At 50.3% G+C, this 16,419-nt stretch overlaps 8 protein-coding genes across 8 annotated transcripts; 4 read left to right on the top strand and 4 right to left on the bottom strand.

Annotated features, from left to right (window-relative positions):
- Positions 1 to 14: 14 nt before the first annotated feature.
- On the top strand, positions 15 to 2,728 carry BCR37DRAFT_244258 (uncharacterized protein). The gene is made up of 2 exons (XM_040866577.1): positions 15 to 1,418; positions 1,463 to 2,728. The coding sequence occupies exons 1-2, from the start codon at positions 402 to 404 to the stop codon at positions 2,540 to 2,542; spliced, it is 2,097 nt and encodes a 698-aa protein (XP_040727123.1). The 5' UTR covers positions 15 to 401; the 3' UTR covers positions 2,543 to 2,728.
- BCR37DRAFT_377337 (voltage gated chloride channel) lies at positions 2,654 to 5,633 on the bottom strand. Its single transcript, XM_040868793.1, has one exon. The coding sequence runs from the start codon at positions 5,560 to 5,562 to the stop codon at positions 2,914 to 2,916; it is 2,649 nt and encodes an 882-aa protein (XP_040727122.1). The 5' UTR covers positions 5,563 to 5,633; the 3' UTR covers positions 2,654 to 2,913.
- Positions 5,634 to 5,713: 80 nt separating this feature from the next.
- Positions 5,714 to 7,103, top strand: BCR37DRAFT_377336 (DnaJ domain-containing protein). Its single transcript, XM_040868792.1, has one exon. It carries the CDS (start codon positions 5,884 to 5,886, stop codon positions 6,649 to 6,651), a length of 768 nt encoding a protein of 255 aa, XP_040727121.1. The 5' UTR covers positions 5,714 to 5,883; the 3' UTR covers positions 6,652 to 7,103.
- On the bottom strand, positions 6,614 to 8,783 carry BCR37DRAFT_377335 (WD40-repeat-containing domain protein). Its single transcript, XM_040868791.1, has one exon. The coding sequence runs from the start codon at positions 8,667 to 8,669 to the stop codon at positions 6,735 to 6,737; it is 1,935 nt and encodes a 644-aa protein (XP_040727120.1). The 5' UTR covers positions 8,670 to 8,783; the 3' UTR covers positions 6,614 to 6,734.
- Positions 8,784 to 8,860: 77 nt separating this feature from the next.
- On the top strand, positions 8,861 to 10,533 carry BCR37DRAFT_344818 (uncharacterized protein; the record flags this gene model as incomplete). The annotated part of the gene is made up of 2 exons (XM_040867586.1): positions 8,861 to 8,948; positions 8,993 to 10,533. 2 exons carry the CDS (start codon positions 8,861 to 8,863, stop codon positions 10,531 to 10,533), a joined length of 1,629 nt encoding a protein of 542 aa, XP_040727119.1.
- Positions 10,534 to 10,726: 193 nt separating this feature from the next.
- Positions 10,727 to 13,465, bottom strand: BCR37DRAFT_377332 (putative D-xylulose 5-phosphate/D-fructose 6-phosphate phosphoketolase). Its single transcript, XM_040868790.1, has 4 exons — positions 13,125 to 13,465; positions 12,783 to 13,083; positions 11,501 to 12,738; positions 10,727 to 11,461 (listed from the first exon to the last, which is right to left on the bottom strand). Exons 1-4 carry the CDS (start codon positions 13,446 to 13,448, stop codon positions 10,808 to 10,810), a joined length of 2,517 nt encoding a protein of 838 aa, XP_040727118.1. The 5' UTR covers positions 13,449 to 13,465; the 3' UTR covers positions 10,727 to 10,807.
- Positions 13,466 to 13,659: 194 nt separating this feature from the next.
- On the top strand, positions 13,660 to 14,886 carry BCR37DRAFT_386033 (acetate kinase; the record flags this gene model as incomplete). Its single annotated transcript, XM_040870407.1, has 1 exon — positions 13,660 to 14,886. The coding sequence occupies one exon, from the start codon at positions 13,660 to 13,662 to the stop codon at positions 14,884 to 14,886; it is 1,227 nt and encodes a 408-aa protein (XP_040727117.1).
- BCR37DRAFT_377328 (S-adenosyl-L-methionine-dependent methyltransferase) lies at positions 14,861 to 16,340 on the bottom strand. The gene has a single exon (XM_040868789.1). It carries the CDS (start codon positions 16,308 to 16,310, stop codon positions 14,901 to 14,903), a length of 1,410 nt encoding a protein of 469 aa, XP_040727116.1. The 5' UTR covers positions 16,311 to 16,340; the 3' UTR covers positions 14,861 to 14,900.
- Between the last annotated feature and the right edge of the window lie 79 nt (positions 16,341 to 16,419).

The raw sequence follows: 16,419 nt of genomic DNA, 5'->3' as shown, positions 1-16,419 counted from the left end.
TCGCTTCTTCTTCTCCCGCGCCCTCTCCACTGAACAGACCTCGTACCTGACCAGTCCAGCAGACACCCTGCAAAGTACTGACAGTCTGACACCATCAGGCAGCAGAGATAGCACATCCCCTGTCTGTCGCCACTCAGGAGTATCCACTGTCGCAACGACACGAGCGAGCGCAACGTAGCAACTGATCACACCCCCTATTTCAGCTTGAAACCAAAAGCGCAGGCATCTGCGCCTGCTCCGCTCAGCAGCCCACGCAGTCAAACAAGCCAAAACAAACACCTTCTGTCAGTCTCTTTGTGGTCTTTGTTGTCCCCTCTCATCCTCGCAACAACACAACCCTTCTTGTGCGGGTGCGAACGTGTTGCGATTGTCTCTTTTGCAAAGGTGCAACTGACCATACGATGATTGCAGTGAGTCGCCGCGTTGCTGAACTACCGACCTACACCAAGCGCAGTCCCTCACCTAGCGACAGTATCAGAAAGCAAACGCCAAAACCCTTCCTCACCTCCACACCGCCGACAAGTCCGCGTCGCGATGCTTTTCCGCAAGACAAGCACACTTTTGCATTACTGAGTTCACCCCTTGGCCGCTATGAACAAGTTGCACCTCAAGTCTTTGCATTAACCGTTGCTCAGCTCGACCAGGCACTTCAACAAGAAGCCAAGCTACCCCTGACAGAAACGAAGGACATGTTCCCCTGGTTGCATGGCATCCATAGGGATAACTGGGCGCAGCGTGATTTCTTCCGTTGGCATGATCGAGTGGATGCGTCATCGCCGCGTACATACCGAGGGATTGCTCTGGTACATGCAGGAAAACCTTCAACAGGGCTACTGGAAGGCGCCATCGGTGCTGATGACCTCTTGGACCCTAAACGCGATGCATTTGTTGACCTAGATGCCGTGCATGGTGTCAGTTTGCGCAACTTCCACACACAGCAAGTCAAGTGTGCCATGCTATCTGATGTTGTGCTCTACACCAGTAGCGACGCTAGAGAAGATGTTGCCATCATGCTCAACACGGCGCAACGCATCGTTCGCGCTCAACAGCAATTCAGCGAGCAATGGCATGGCAATGGTCCATCTTACAACGTGTATGTCATTGAAGACACGTTCCCGGTCATTGAGCGTGATTTTCCACACCTGGTCAACATCAAGCGAGACGGTACAAGGATGCCTTCGTCACGCGACTTCATTGAGCTTGAACAACTTGAGATGCGTAAAATGAGCCAAGCATCTGAGATATCACAAAATGTATATCTCGGATGTGATTGCGACTGGATTGAAAACTCGACGGTCCAGCCTGATGGCAAACCCCCGCGAGAGCAATTTGGTATACACATTCGATGCGAAGACTATGTTGCCATTCCGTCCATTCGCAACAATGAGATTCGTGATTCAGGCGACGCGAGGCATGTGGTACGCCCATCTGGCTTTCCTTGCAGCATTGTGCTAACTTACAGCTTGAGTGCGTCTTCCCTTCTTCAGGATGCCTAACGAGCCCCGGTCCAGAAGAGGAACAAGATTTGCTTGATTTCTGCGACTGGATGTACAAGCAAACCCATGAGCAAGCTAGTTCAGGAAAGGCTCAAACAACGGTATCTTCGTCGACCATCTACGGTGGCGTCTTTGCCGAAACAAGCGCTCAGAACAGCATGACTCCAGCAAAACAAACGCGCAATGTGCTCCTGACTTGTAAAGACGGCTACACCGAGACAAGTCTCCTGGCACTCTGCTACCTGGTGTACGCTGAAGGTCTCTCTGTTGACCAAGCGTTTCTGAAACTGCACCTGGACAAGCGACGCAACTTTTACTGCTTTTCAGATGATGTCGCCACTTTACTCGCACTCGAGCCATTGCTCCTCAACGCGTCACCTGTTCCACGCGCACAGGTCCTGACGGGTCTGCACCAGACTCCCCTGCCATGGTTCCAATCCAGTGTGGGTCAACAATTTTCTGGCAACTTGCCATCACGCATCATGGATCACCTCTATCTCGGCAATCTCGAACATGCTGATAATCTCGCCATGCTCAAGGCATTGGGTATCACACGTATCTTGTCTGTGGGTGAACACCCTGCTTGGCAAATGCAATTGCGTCACTTGGATAGCCGATTGAAGCCAGAGGCACATCTTTGGGTGCGACAAATTCAAGATGATGGTATTGACCCGCTCGCAAAGCAAATTGAGCGATGCCTCGAATTTATTGAGGAAGGGTTCAAACAAGGTCAGCGTACCCTTGTACATTGCCGTGTGGGCGTTTCCCGCAGTGCATCCATTTGCATTGCTGATGTTGTCAGACGTCTTGCTCTTCCATTGCCTGAAGCGTACCTTATGGTTCGAGCACGACGCTTGAATGTCATTATCCAGCCAAACTTGCGATTCATGTATGAATTGCTGGATTGGACACAGCATGAACTCACCAAGCACCGACAAGCAGCAGGTGACGCGACGCAGGAACTCGTGCCTAGGAATATGACATGGCCGGCACTGGCATCTCGCATTGCAGCCCTTAATCGTCACTACATCTCAGGCAGTGGCTAGCTTCTCTGACTCAAAAAAGAAAATGGGCCTCAAAGCTGTTTTTTGCATTCATTTTACGCCTCCTTCTTCGTTTCGCTATCCAACAGCGTATGGCCTTTCTTTTGTCCTTTCTCTCAAATTTCCTCTACGTTCTGACGACATGACCAAGCTATCTTTACTTTTCTTTTTGTGCTACAGAGCGTCTAGCCTTTGGCTTCTCTTTTGCTGTCTACAACAGCGTACATTCATGTCGCCTCCAAATTCAACGACGTCTTCATCGATCCTGGCTTCACTGGGTCCGACATAGCACCTCAGATAGAAACTTTATCTTTTAGGTTCTTCAATTGACTCATCATTCCATCAAAGTATCAAACTTATCAAAATCGCTTTGTCTATCGACGCGTCAGTGATTCACGCACGATACCACCATACTCTTGCACACGCGTCCTGAACGACGCGCCAACACCAGCGAGTGCTTCATAGACACGATCTTCAATCAAAGTCGTAGGATAAGTATCTTCCGTTCGACCCGTACCACGCGTCACATAGCCTTCCCCTTCATCCTCTGAATCATGCTCAGCCACACCAGCACCATTATGAATGGCATGCTCATATTTCAAGATATCCTTGACCGAAATCAATCCCTCGAGTCGACCGCGTTCTTGAACCAAAATGACACGAGGTCCTAGTGCCTTGAAGATATCCATGGCTGTTTCAAGGGGTAATTTGGGATGAATTGACAAGGGCGAAGGATCGATATATCGCGAAAAGTCAATGGAATGGGGCGAAACATGCAACGCTGGGTTTTGCCGTTGCGGGGTCGCAGTGAGCAGGTCGCCATGTTTGGCTGGTGGACGAGCGAAGCCTTCTGCTTCTTCAATGCCAGCGATGGATGGGGAGAGTGGAATCATGGGTGGTGCTGACATTGCAGATTGCGCTGAAAAGTTGGCATCTTCAGAAGTCTCCTCAGAAACAATCGATGATACCTGTGCATCTGGTGTCGTGAAATAGCATTTTGTGCTTGGTCCAAAACTGAGCTGCTGTTTTGCTTGCTGAACGGCCCAATTGAGCTCACGACGGCCGATATATCCCACGAGAATGCGTGTCTCCCGAGACTCGACGACAGGAAACCCACGCACAGCGTGTTTTGTGAGCATTGCTTCGACCTCTCCCAGACGCATTCCTCGAACAGGAATACTAATCACATCCCGAACCATCATTTTCCCGACTTGTACGCCAAAGGCTGGATCTTCTTTAGAGTCAAGGAACGGATAGCCATTGAAGTGAATCATGCGATCAGCAATACCACCAACCTTGCCGATATTGTCGGAAAAGACTTTTGTAACGCCCACAACAATCATGGTTGGTAGAATGAATGTCAGTGCTCCTGTGAGCTCAAACATGATGACCACAACCGAGACGGTGATGCGCATAATGCCACTGAGTGTAGCTGCTGCACCCAGGAATGCATAAGTTCCTGGCGTAATGCACGGCACATCAGGCTTGCAGGCGCTAAAGAAGGCTGATTCAGGGAACGCGGATTGTAGACCAGCGACAAGGATGCCAACGAATCGACCAAATGTCGCTCCAATGGCCATCGATGGCACAAAGATCCCGGCGGGAACCTTGCAGCCATAAGAGATAATGACAAACAAGGTTCGCAGGATTGTGGCGCTAATGAGACTGAACAAGACTGAGCTGCGTGAGTTTGGATCACACATGTCGTCGTAGCTTTCTTCCTCGCATTCTTGAAATAAGAGTTCCATAGACTTGGTCATGTCGAGACGAAGAAAGGGGTTCCAATATGCGATGATTGCCGTCATCGTGGCTAGTGTCACCGCTTCAGCCAAACCATGGTTAGCGAGATACTTCTTTCGAAAGGTCGCTGCCCTGAGATTCCACTTCATGACGAATTCGCCATAGAGTCCACCAAAGATGCCGAGGATAACGAAGAAGAATATCTCGAAGAAGTGCCAGTCTCGGTCGTATGTGACTTGGAACATGACGAGCTGACCAGTTCGGAAGGGGTCCATAGCCGAGAGTACAGCTGTGGCAATCAATGCACACACGAAACTACGCCACATGCCCTTCAAGGGAAAGCTGTTGGTAGTCATTTCTTCTAGGGCAAACAAGACACCGCCAATTGGCGAACCAAAGGCCACCGCGACACCAGCCGCTGAGCAAGCTGAATAGATTTCTCGCATCTTGGCAGCATTGCGTTTGTACTTTTCAAAGAGCCGGCTTATTACGTTTCCCGTACAGACGGCGACATGGACGCTGGGACCCTCCTTGCCAACAGACAAACCAGACGCGATGGCTAGTGGGAGACCGATAGATTTGATGAGCAGAGTCCACCCTCCAAGGAAGCCACGCATCACGAACCCACCAATGATGCACTTGATTTCTGATATTCCAGAGCCAGCAGCGTACGGTGCAAAATGACGGACGAGGTATGCGCTTGCACTCGAGAACACAATCGCAAAGAAGATGTAAAATGCGTAATTGAACATGAAGTAGTTACTCCAAGGCGTCCAATCTGAGCAGAGTTCTGATTCTGCATCACCTGCGACACCCCAACAGCAAAACTCTTTATTGAGGTACCAGCCGCGTGAGCAGTAGCCACTCTTGATATCGCCGAGAAACTCTGTGAGTATATTGAGACAGGCAGCATTCAGGCCTATGCAGGCACCGATGAGAGAAACGACCATCCAAGCTTGACCGGCATCATAAGCGTGCCAGAGCCAGCCTTTGACAGTGCCTAAGCGACTAGAAGAGCCTCGTTGCAGCTTTTGCTTCTCTAGCTTTCTTCGATGCTCCCGCGAAGCATCTTGTACCCAGTCAATCGTTGTGAAATCGCCATACCGACGGACCTCATTGATATCTGTATTGAGGTATGGAGGTAGCGTCGGCGTTGGAGGTACATCATGCGGCCGTCCGTCATCTAGAAAGGACGAGAAGCTAGTCACAGAGCGGAACGAGGTAGCTCTGGGCCTTGTGTCCTGCAGCGAGATTTCTTCATTCTCTAGCTCATGATCGGGCATGCTCGTGCCCTAATAGACTGGCAGTACGAGTGAGTAGCACCTTCAGTTTAAAGCTTGTCTCCTTGCTTCTCTGTGCAGCTGCTGGCTCCGTGTCCGTTGCGCTGTTAAAATCTGGGGAGCTCCGCCCATGACGCTTATGTCATCGTCGACCAGATCTCCCAAATTGACGCAGAGCTCGACCTCATTGCTCTTTGCTTCTCATGTAAGGCTGCTCGACGGTCTTGAAACGCGGCATTTAACATCAAGACGCGACTCGGCGAACAGTATATGAGTGTATGCGATCGCTTCTGCCTTCTTGAGTATCAATAGGCAACCTTCAATATGCGTATCACACGATGTCTGTACGCTTCTGCGCATGCTCGCGCTTCAAGCCTTGCATGGCCCTCTACACCTACTCCATCGCCATACGAAATATTCCACATTGAAAGGACGGCGTCGACGCGGGAGGTGAAGCAGCGCTACTATGAGCTCGTCAAGCTTTATCATCCAGACAAGCTCGATAGCAAGGAACCAGCTGAAGCCATGGCCTTGGCGAATGAACGCTTTCGCAAGATTGTTGCAGCCAATACGTTACTGTTGGATGCGAATAAGAGGCATGCCTTTGATCATTACGGGCTGGGTTGGTCTCGGCCAGGATCGGGAAGCACGACGGGAGGCATATACAGGAATGGTGATGGGCGTATCTATGCAGGCCACACGATGGGATCTCGTTTCAACAGGTACAACAGACGAACCACGCACGAAGAAACTGGCCCTTGGGATGGCTTTTACTACAGCCACGGTACAAGTGCACACAAAGGTGAAGATGTACGCATCACGTCCAATGCCAACATGATTGGCTTTCTTGTCTTTCTCAGTGCCATTGGTGCTGTCGTCCAGGCGTATCGCCTTGGTCGAGCGAGTGCAGAGATCAATGAACGCGCGGAAAAGGCACATCTCATCACAGCGCGCGATCTGGCGGAAAGCAGACGGCTTGCGCGAGACTTGGATAGGGATGAGCGAAGGCGGTTGTTCCTCGTGCAACGGTCCCACGATGCAGCCCTCGGCAGAGGTTCCAATGCTCAAGACTCTGCTTCCTCTGTCGACTAGTCTCTTTCTTTTCAATGTCTCTATTAGCGTTGGCAATTTCATACTCGTATCTCGTGTCATTACAAACTTGATGCTTCCATGCTCTATAGCGACCAGATGGAGACTGTGCCATCACTGCGTCCACCCAGCAAAGTCGATTCCTTGAATCTGACAACAGAAACGACGGAGTCATTTGGATCCTCTTCACCACAAGGCCAATGCCGGCCTTCCACTCGATCGTACACCCGTGCAGTGCGTTCACCAGCCGCAGTGACAATCTTGCGCCGATCAAAGCACAAATCTTGAATGCCCTTTTCATACGCATACGCATCATGAATCGTTCCTGTGCGTAAATCCCATATCCGCACACTTCGATCCAAACTACCACTCACAAGATGGATGTCGTCGAATTGAAGACACGTCACAGGACCCGTATGACCTTGTAATTCCCTTGCCACTTGCCCTGTTCTCAAATCCCAAAAGCGGACCATACCGTCTGCAGTACCAGCTGCAAGTCCTTGTTCGAAGCACTGCAATGCGCCAACAAAATCTGCTGGAGGCGAGGCTGCTTGATCTACGGTGAATGTGGTGCGCGGTGAGTATGCGAGGATGTCCATAGTTTGGAGGAGCTTGCCCGTATTCATATCCCATTGCCGAATAGTTCGATCAGAAGATCCACTCACGAGCGTACTACCGATGAAATGCAAAGCACTGACATCGCCGACATGTGCATCAAACGTGTATACGCAACAATCGACCGATTGTGTTGAATCTGTATTGGACTGCCGACTGCTTCGACCGCCTGCAGTCGCAGTCTGGCTCAAATCATCTGCACTCTCATTTCGATTTTTGTTGATGAGTTTTGAAACAGCAGATGGCGGTACTGCCGCGTACTGATCGGATTGCCCTAGATCCCAAAGCTTGATTCTGGCATCTGCAGAGCCGGTAGCAACAAGCGTATCTTCAAGCTGTAAGCAACGAACTGAGGCGATATGTCCCTCGAGTAGACCTTGGCATCGGCCAGTCGCTAGATTCCATACGCGGACAGTATCGTCGACTGAAGCGGTGACCATGGTTCCCATGGGATAGTCAAAGTCAAGCGCAGTGATAATGTCTGCATGAGCGGGCATTGCCTTGATCAGCGCCCCTGATTCAAAATGCTGGTGCAAGAGCGGTGATGAGCGTCGGCGAGCGGCTTTCCGCTTGCGTTGCTGTTTAGCGGAGTGACTCGATAGTGAACCATATGTTGATTGTGAGAGAAAATCAGCCTCCTCCTCAATGACGGACGGCGGAGTCAAGACGCCGTTTGGTGTCGCAACCTCAGCGAGCTCCTCCACCTCTTTGGCCTCCTCGAGTTTTGTCTCAATATCTTGCAACTCATCCACAGTCTCCGCCTCCATAATCTCGAATTGTTCAAGCTTGGCGATGAGTTCTGAGCGCATGCTGTTCAGCTTCGCAAGTTTGCCGTCAATCTCCTTGATTTCCTGGGACGCGAGTGCTTTCCGCACACCTAGCACCTCGAGCTTGTGGTTCGTCAGGTCTCTCTCCTTCTCCCACTTTGCAGAATCCGGCGTCCTCGATTGTCTGATTCTGCCATTGACTGAGGACGACCGACCTTGAATGGAGGAAGACCGGCGATGGCTGTGATGAGAGATGCGTTTGCGTTCAAGCGATTTCCGCGGCGTATCTGGCAGAGATGCTTCGAATCCTTGAAATAAGGAAATGGACTGCGATCCGTCATCTTCAGGTATATCACGAAGCATTTCCTCCGAAAGGTATGTGATTTGACGGTAGGAAATCTCGCTAGGCGACAGGTTGGTGCGCAGAAGCTCGGACGGCGACGTGCTCGATAGCAATCGCTTTTGAAAAGATGGCCGCTTGAGATGCGGAGTGATATCTTTAACAATGGTCGATGATGGATTGATCCAAGCTGATGCAGTGGACGTGACGCGCTGACCAAAGTCTGTGATGCCATCTACGACGACCTGTAGATCTGATTTATCCTCAGGCACCCCATTGTATGGTCGCGCTTGCGACATGGAAGCAGATACGTCTTGCTACACTCCGCCAGAGCTGCTGTGAATGCTGACCACACGCGCGCTCAATGTCTTTGCGTGCCCAGTCGGTCGTAGGTGTGGTCGCGTTTTGGCTCTTGAAGTGTTCGCCAGAAAATCAAGTCCCGGGCGAGAAATTTATTGAACAAGCTACATACAAGTAGACACCCTATATCATGGCAGATCCAGCTCAAGTTCCCTCAGCAGGCAGTGGGCCTGGCGTCGTGCCTGCTCAGTTCGACACAGTTCTCATCCTCGACTTTGGTAAGGCGACACTGCAGAAGTGGACATGCGCTGACTATTCGCAGGATCGCAGTATACTCATCTGATTACCAGGCGGCTGCGTGATCTTGGCATCTACTCAGAGATGCTGCCATGCACAGCTTCCCTCAGCGAAATCAAAGCATTGAACCCTAAAGGTCTGATCTTCTCAGGCGGCCCGTACTCTGTCTACGAAGAAGGATCGCCGCATGTCGAATCAGCGGTCTTTGATCTTGGCCTGCCCATTCTCGGCATTTGCTACGGTCTACAGGAGCTCGCATGGCACAATGGCAAAGGCGTCGCAGCAGGTACACACCGTGAATACGGACGTGCAACGCTCAACTTGCAGCACTCGCGCGAACGGCCTGAGTTGACGCGCCTGTTTGATAACATGGGTGATGAGATGGAGGTCTGGATGTCGCATGGTGATAAGCTCTCTAGTCTGCCACCGGGCTTTGAAGTGGTGGCGACAACGACCAGTGCACCGTTTGCGGCCATCGCACACTCCGAGAAGCTGATGTATGGCATTCAGTTCCACCCAGAAGTCACGCACACACCCAATGGTATCGCCATCATTGAGAATTTTGCAAAAGGTGTTTGTGGATGCAAAGCAGACTGGAGTATGACCAAGTTTGCCAAGATTGAGATTCAACGCATTCGGGAACTCGTTGGGGGAAAGGGTGAAGTGATTGGCGCTGTCTCTGGTGGCGTCGATTCCACTGTCGCTGCAAAGCTCATGCATGAAGCAATTGGAGACCGTTTTCACGCCGTGCTCGTCGACAATGGTCTATTGCGACTCGATGAAGCGAAGCAGGTCAAAAAGACACTCACTGAGGATCTTGGTATCAACCTTCGCGTGGAGGACGCATCAGAAGTCTTTCTCTCTCTCCTAAAGGGCGTTACCGACCCGGAACAAAAGCGAAAGATTATCGGTAACCAATTCATTCGGGTATTTGAGAAGGTTGCACACGAGATTGATGGCAAGTCGGGTGGTAAGATTGAATATCTGTTGCAAGGCACACTCTACCCAGATGTCATTGAAAGTATCTCCTTCAAGGGACCCTCACAAACCATCAAGACCCACCACAACGTCGGCGGTCTTCTCAAGGACATGAAGCTCAAGCTGATTGAGCCCTTGCGCGAGCTTTTCAAAGATGAAGTCCGCAAGATGGGTCGCGAGCTCGGCATCTCCGCAGAGCTTGTAGGACGTCATCCCTTCCCAGGCCCCGGTATTGCCATCCGGATTCTTGGTGAAATCACACCAGAGCAGACACGTATTGCTCGTCACGCGGACAAAATTTTCATTGATGAGATTCGCGCGGCTGGCCTCTATGATCAAATCTCACAAGCATACGCGGCACTTCTCCCTGTCAAAGCAGTCGGTGTTGCTGGCGATAAACGAACATATGAACAAGTGATTGCATTGCGGGCGGTCGAGACATCAGATTTCATGACTTGCGATTGGTTTGAGTTTGAGGCGAAGTTCTTGAAGCGGGTGTCGTCTCGTATCCTCAACGAGGTGCAAGGCGTCAATAGGTGCGTCTATGATATTTCGCAAAAGCCGCCTGCCACGATTGAGTGGGAATAGAATCTCTTCATCGCTCAATCCATGCACCCAGAAAGGAGCGGTGATAGGGAGTGGTTCTTCAATAGATTTAATACAGTAGAGGCCATGCACATTGACAGAGAGGTGTGTGCAGCGCAATCGAGTCTTGACAGCTTCGACAAAGTGTTGTAGCAGGACATTCTGTGTGCAGTCCCCTGAAGATCATGAGCTTAAATGTCAAGCAAGAAATCAATACTGTTAAGCTATCTGGTTATCTATACGTCTAAATATGCGTCATATTCATCATTTGCATCAATCAATTGACAAAGAAGCCATCCTGTCCACCCTTGGTCTTCTTCTCCTGCTTCTCGTCTGCCTTCAGCGAGTTGAGTGCTTTGGACGAAAAGTTCTCAGATCCCTCGAAAGTAGGCACATCAAATGCACTCTCTGGGTCTTCTCCATGTTCATAAATGTACTTCTCCGTCTTGGACATCCAGTGCCTGATTTGTCCAAGCAACAGAGTTTGTTCCAATGCGACCTTTGGATTGGATTTTCCTCCACCGACAATGGCATGTTGCATCACATGGAAGCGAGATACACAGTTCAGCATCAACACATGGAGAGCCGTCGTCGTCGTGCTTTCTTCCATGTACGACCCGACGGTGAAGCGGTCTGCATTGGGCCTGCCAAACAATAAGCCTTGAATCTCTTGTGAATAGCCGTGGTAGTTCCAGTAAACTGGCTTGTCCTTCGTAAAGAGCGATGCAAAGTCCTCTTGCGACAGGCTGTGGGGGTGACCATTGCGGCCGAGAATCATCAAATCAGTGACGTTGACGACACGGACACGCAGTGCTGGGCAGATGCGTCGCAGGATGCTTGCGGCGGAGATAACTTCAAAGGTCAGCTCGCTGCCGATACCAACAAGCACCACATCAGGTTCGAGGCCTTCGTCCGTGGAAGCAAATTTGAACTAAACGTTAGCAATTGTGTTGTGTATGTTGGAGAGTACGATTGATGCACCGGCTTGACAATGCTTGTCTGCATCTTCAGTCGAGAGCCAAACAGGCCCTTCGTGCTTCGAACCAACCATAAGATTGACATAATTTTTGCTACGCAGGCAGTGTGCCAACGTAGACAAGAACGTATTGGCGTCAGGAGGCAAGTACACGCGAGCGGCATTAGGCTTCAGATTGAGAACAGCACCGATGAATGAAGGATTCTGGTGGCTAAAACCATTGTGCTCCTGTCGTGTCCAGGTGGATGTCTCGATATAGTTGAGTGACGAGATGTCGGCACGCCACGTCGTCTCGCGCGCCACCTTTTGGAATTTGGAATACTGCACAAGCATTGTGTGTACAATTCCCAAGAAGCTCTCATAAGAAGGGAAGACACCCGTACGACCGGTCAGTGTATAGCCTTGCAGGAAGCCCTGCAAGGTGTGTTCAGACAGCATCTCGATGACACGGCCACCGTTATTGAAGGAGAACTCGTCCCATTGGAAGTTGCGGTCGGTGTGCTCAAATACCTTGTCGAGCTTGTTTGAAGTGAGCTCATCTGGCGAGAAAAGGCGTAAGGTGGTCGGATTGTCTTGCAAGACCTGGTCAAGAAGACTACCAATTGATTTCATTGAAGAGACGGCGGTGCCGCGATCAACTGCATAGGATCGCCAATCAGCGACCTTGAGTGGTTTGTGAGCATTGTAAGTCTCGGTACGCTGTCCAAGCTTCTTGCTGTCCTCCTTTGGAATGATGCGCTTGATGTCGTCAACCACATCACCATCTTCAGTGAACAACTCGCGTGGCTTGTAAGATTCGAGCCACTTTTGTAAATCTGCCAGCTGCGACTTGTCCGTCTTGGCCTTCATCAGGGGCACTTGGTGGCTGTGGAAAGATCCCTCAATAAACTCGCCGTCCAACATCTTGGGACCTGTAGCGCCTTTAGGTGTGCGCAAAACAATCATGGGCCATCGAGGCTTCATCTGTGCGTTGCCACTCCTAGCATCTTTTTGGATCTTCCTGATTTCGTCATAAGCCCACTTCATAGCTGTAGCAAGATCAAGGTCAATATTTTCATAGTCCTCCACTACGCGACACTGGTAGCCGTAGCCGGAGAAGAGTGCAGCCAGTTCTTTGTTGTCCATACAACCAAAGATGGTTCGCTCAGCAATCTTGAAGCCATTGCAGTGAAGAATGGGTAGTACAGCGCCGGATTCCTTTGGATCGAGGTACTTGCACGCGTGCCAAGCACCTATAATGTTAGCACCAAGCATCATGGCAAGACTTGGCTCATACCAGCAGTAGGTCCCGTCTCTGCTTCGCCATCTCCAACAACGACAGCAGTGATCAAGTCTGGGCTGTCCATCACGGATCCAAATGCAACTGAAAGAGCATAGCCAAGTTCACCACCTTCATGAATGGCCCCCGGTGTTTCAGAATTGATGTGGGAAGGAAGACCACCAGGAGCTGAAAATGCAGCAATAAGGTTACTCACACCTTGTTTCGTCTTTGCGTACTTTTGGTAGAATGTGCCCATAGAGCCTTCCATCCACAGGGGTGCAAGGATAGCAGGTGCACCGTGGCCAGGACCGACAACCTGAGATTAGCGGCATGTCTACAAACGTAGCATTCACATACGTAGATGATGTCGGCGTCAGTCTTGATTTGCAGGTAGTTGAGATGAGCGTAGATCAAAGTCAGACCAAAGCCAGTACCAGAGTGTCCCAAAAGCCTGGGCTTCACATCATCAAAAGTCAATTCGCGTTCAAGCAGAGCATTGTGCTTCAAGAAAATCATAGCAGTGGCCAGATAATTGGCAGCGCGTCGAAACTTGTCCAAAGACTTGAGATCTTCATCAGGGAGCGACAGGTAGTGAAGCTTAACTGCGAGGTCGCTGACACTGTCAGGCAGCTGAGAAGGCTTTGGGCCCGGGTTGGGACGATCAATGACTTCAGCCACCATGATGGAAGAAGTATGAGTAGGGTATTGTCGGAGTGAGGAGCTCGCGGCCTTTTGATCAAGTGGCCCACCGGATCGATCGAGTCTTCACCGGGATGGTTTCATGCCGGCAATTTTGTGAATGACGTCGCCAAACCGCGTAGAACTACCTCGTCAAGGCCGACACGAGCATTCAGAGAATGGTTGCTCTGTCTTGCTGCTATACCTTGCTACTATGAGTCAAGAGAAGCTCATTCTAGCAGTCAATGCTGGCTCGAGTTCAGTCAAGATCTCCGTCTATGTCACCCATGCGCAAGAATTGAAGCAGGTTGCAGAAGCGACGCTCAGCGGCCTCACTTCTCCGCCTGCAAAGCTCAAGCTGTCCATTGATGGCAAGTCTATTGCAAAAGATGAAGAGATTGAAAAAATTGAGTCGCAAGAAGATGCGTTTGGTGCTATCCTGACTAGGCTCGAATCTGAAGAGTCACTGAGCCAGTTGAAGAACAAGAACGACATCACGCACGTTGTTCATCGTGTCGTGCACGGTGGAGACTTTCAAGAGCCGCAGAAGCTCACGCCAGAGACAGTCGAGATACTGGATCATCTGACAGAACTTGCGCCGCTGCATAATGCACCTGCTCTAGCAATCGTCAAAAAATGCAACGAGCTCTTGTCTCATGCGCACAGTTACGCTTGTTTCGACACGCAATTCCATGCTACAATCCCAAAATACGTCTCGACGTATCCGATTGATCCTGAGATTGCAGAAAAGAATAAGCTGCGTCGATATGGATTCCATGGTTTGAGTTACAGCTTTATGACACGCACGATTGCTACTGCACTGAAAAGAAACGACGTCAATCTCATCCTTTGCCATCTCGGTTCTGGCGCTTCCGTTTGTGCCGTCGAGCAAGGCAAGTCTATTGATACAACCATGGGTTTGACGCCTCTTGAAGGTCTACCGGGCGCCACACGCTCAGGCAGTCTCGATCCAAGTCTGATCTTCCACTATGCCAGCAATGTTGGCAAATTGTCAGGCACAAGCACATCAGCACTGCATATATCAAAAGCAGAGGAAATACTGAACAAACAAGCTGGTTGGAAAGCATTGACGGGGACGACTGACTTTGGCGTTTTGACAGAGAAAATGACAGGTTCTGGGAAAGAAGCGGAAGCGTGTCACCTGGCATTCGACTTGTTTGTGCATCGATTGACATCCATCATTGGTGGTTACTTTGTGCAGCTGGAAGGTAAAGTGGATGCACTCGTCTTTGCAGGTGGTATTGGCGAAAAGTCGGATGTGCTGCGACGCGCAGTCGTGGACAAGATTGCTTGTCTTGGGTTTTCCCTGCACGCTCACTCTCAAGACAAGATTGATCGAGTGCAATGGCTAGGCGACAAGGTACTCCTCTGTGAAACGGATGAACAACGTGAAATGGCTCAAATGATTATGAATGACTAGATGCAAATGCTATATTAGATTGAACTTTTCTTCTTCAAAGTATCAGGCATTCCCCATTTATCCGAACTCGCGCCAGAAATGCGGTTCTGGTAGTACTGTCTCAACTCTGATCCCGACCTCGTATCTCCTGGTTCAGGTGCTTCTGTTTGCAACACATCCGGTCGGAATGGCCATCGCTCAAACGCCTCTGCCACGAGGTTCATCTCCTCCACGGTCATTTGTGCAGGGGTCTTGAGTTTGAGTTCATCAGAGACGTCTTCCAGAATCTTGTAAGCGCCAGAAGCAATTTGACGCATTTGACGATATAGTGGCGTTGTGCGATGAATGAGGAGTGCTTTGCAGATATAGTCAAAGGTCTCCCAAGGGGCTGTAATCTTGCATTTGGCAAATGGTGTCAGTTCCACCATAGACATGTTACTCATTGGGAAAAAGTCTTGTGGTGTAGCCACCAGCGAAGCACTCGTCTGTGGTAGATCCTTGAAATCTTGTAGCCAGGGTGATTTGAGCGATTTCTTCTCCTTGTTCAAGATCCACGGTGTATGGATAATTTCCTTGACTTCACAAACGGCTTCACGGACAAAAGTACCGCGCGTGCGAAGGGAAGAACCCGGAGACGCTAGCATGCGTGCGCGTGTTGATTGATTGACGAGGAGTAGCATGCGCACTCGACCGTACCGCTGCAACCAGGAGTGTGTACCTAATGTCTCCATCCACTGTGCAACCAATTGATCCATGGCATTCTCTGCCGGCGATGCAATGAATACAAAATGGGGATTCACCTCGTCTCGTGGATGGGAGAATTGGTCTCTTGGGAGGTATGCTTCTTGTTCGAGTGTCTTGTAGGTCGACCAGTCATACCCGTCCTCCTTCACAATTTGGAAATTGCTTGGTGCGGACATTTGCGGTGCAAGCCTTGTGAGATACTTGTGAAAAGTCTGACGTGGTTCAAGACAGATGTAGCGATTTGGTTGCATATGTCGAATAACTGCCTCTGTCAACACGCCCGGACCTGGATTCATCTCCAAGACAAGCTTGCCCTTATGAGATGCAAGTTCTGTTTGTTGGAGGGCAGCATCGAGGAGGGTCGCATTGCCGACGGTCGGAGAAGACCAAGCATACTTGCGCAACATGGCCAACGAGGTATCTGGGTCATCATTGACTTCCTTCACCAAGTTCCGTATTTTTGGTGAAGGGATAGCTTCCACTGAAGCAAGCAGCGCCCTTGATTGTCGTTTCCGACGAGCCTTGATGGTCGTTGGCTCAGCGAGTGGATCTTCACTCGTCTCGATATCTGCCTTTTTGCGACGTCGCTCAGCGCGTGCTTGAACGATGGACGAGCCGGGAAAGACATCTGCACCAACATGACGGATAGAGCCTAGCTGTCTGAGGGGTTGGGCCGCACGTCTGCATCCATGGCAGAGCATCAAATGGATTATTCGATGTCGTGGATGATGTCGTGGACTTTAAAAAATATGAAAATTGTCAAGAGAGAGATCATGAGAGGAAAAGGTAAATGCTTTTTAGGTGGTCTAT

Source organism: Protomyces lactucae-debilis, assembly GCF_002105105.1.
Source record: "Protomyces lactucae-debilis strain 12-1054 chromosome Unknown BCR37scaffold_4, whole genome shotgun sequence".
Lineage (NCBI taxonomy): Eukaryota > Fungi > Ascomycota > Taphrinomycetes > Taphrinales > Protomycetaceae > Protomyces > Protomyces lactucae-debilis.
This window is presented reverse-complemented; position numbering and strand designations above follow the sequence as displayed.

Coding starts and splice junctions, on each gene's coding strand:
- BCR37DRAFT_244258 (XM_040866577.1), top strand. CDS start 402: ATGATTGCAGTGAGTCGCCGCGTTGCTGAACTACCGACCTACACCAAG. Junction 1,419..1,462: donor CAGGCGACGCGAGGCATGTG/GTACGCCCATCT, acceptor GCTAACTTACAG/CTTGAGTGCGTCTTCCCTTC.
- BCR37DRAFT_377328 (XM_040868789.1), bottom strand. CDS start 16,310: ATGCTCTGCCATGGATGCAGACGTGCGGCCCAACCCCTCAGACAGCTA.
- BCR37DRAFT_377336 (XM_040868792.1), top strand. CDS start 5,884: ATGCGTATCACACGATGTCTGTACGCTTCTGCGCATGCTCGCGCTTCA.
- BCR37DRAFT_377337 (XM_040868793.1), bottom strand. CDS start 5,562: ATGCCCGATCATGAGCTAGAGAATGAAGAAATCTCGCTGCAGGACACA.
- BCR37DRAFT_377335 (XM_040868791.1), bottom strand. CDS start 8,669: ATGTCGCAAGCGCGACCATACAATGGGGTGCCTGAGGATAAATCAGAT.
- BCR37DRAFT_377332 (XM_040868790.1), bottom strand. CDS start 13,448: ATGGTGGCTGAAGTCATTGATCGTCCCAACCCGGGCCCAAAGCCTTCT. Junction 13,084..13,124: donor CTGACGCCGACATCATCTAC/GTATGTGAATGC, acceptor CGCTAATCTCAG/GTTGTCGGTCCTGGCCACGG. Junction 12,739..12,782: donor AGAGACGGGACCTACTGCTG/GTATGAGCCAAG, acceptor CTAACATTATAG/GTGCTTGGCACGCGTGCAAG.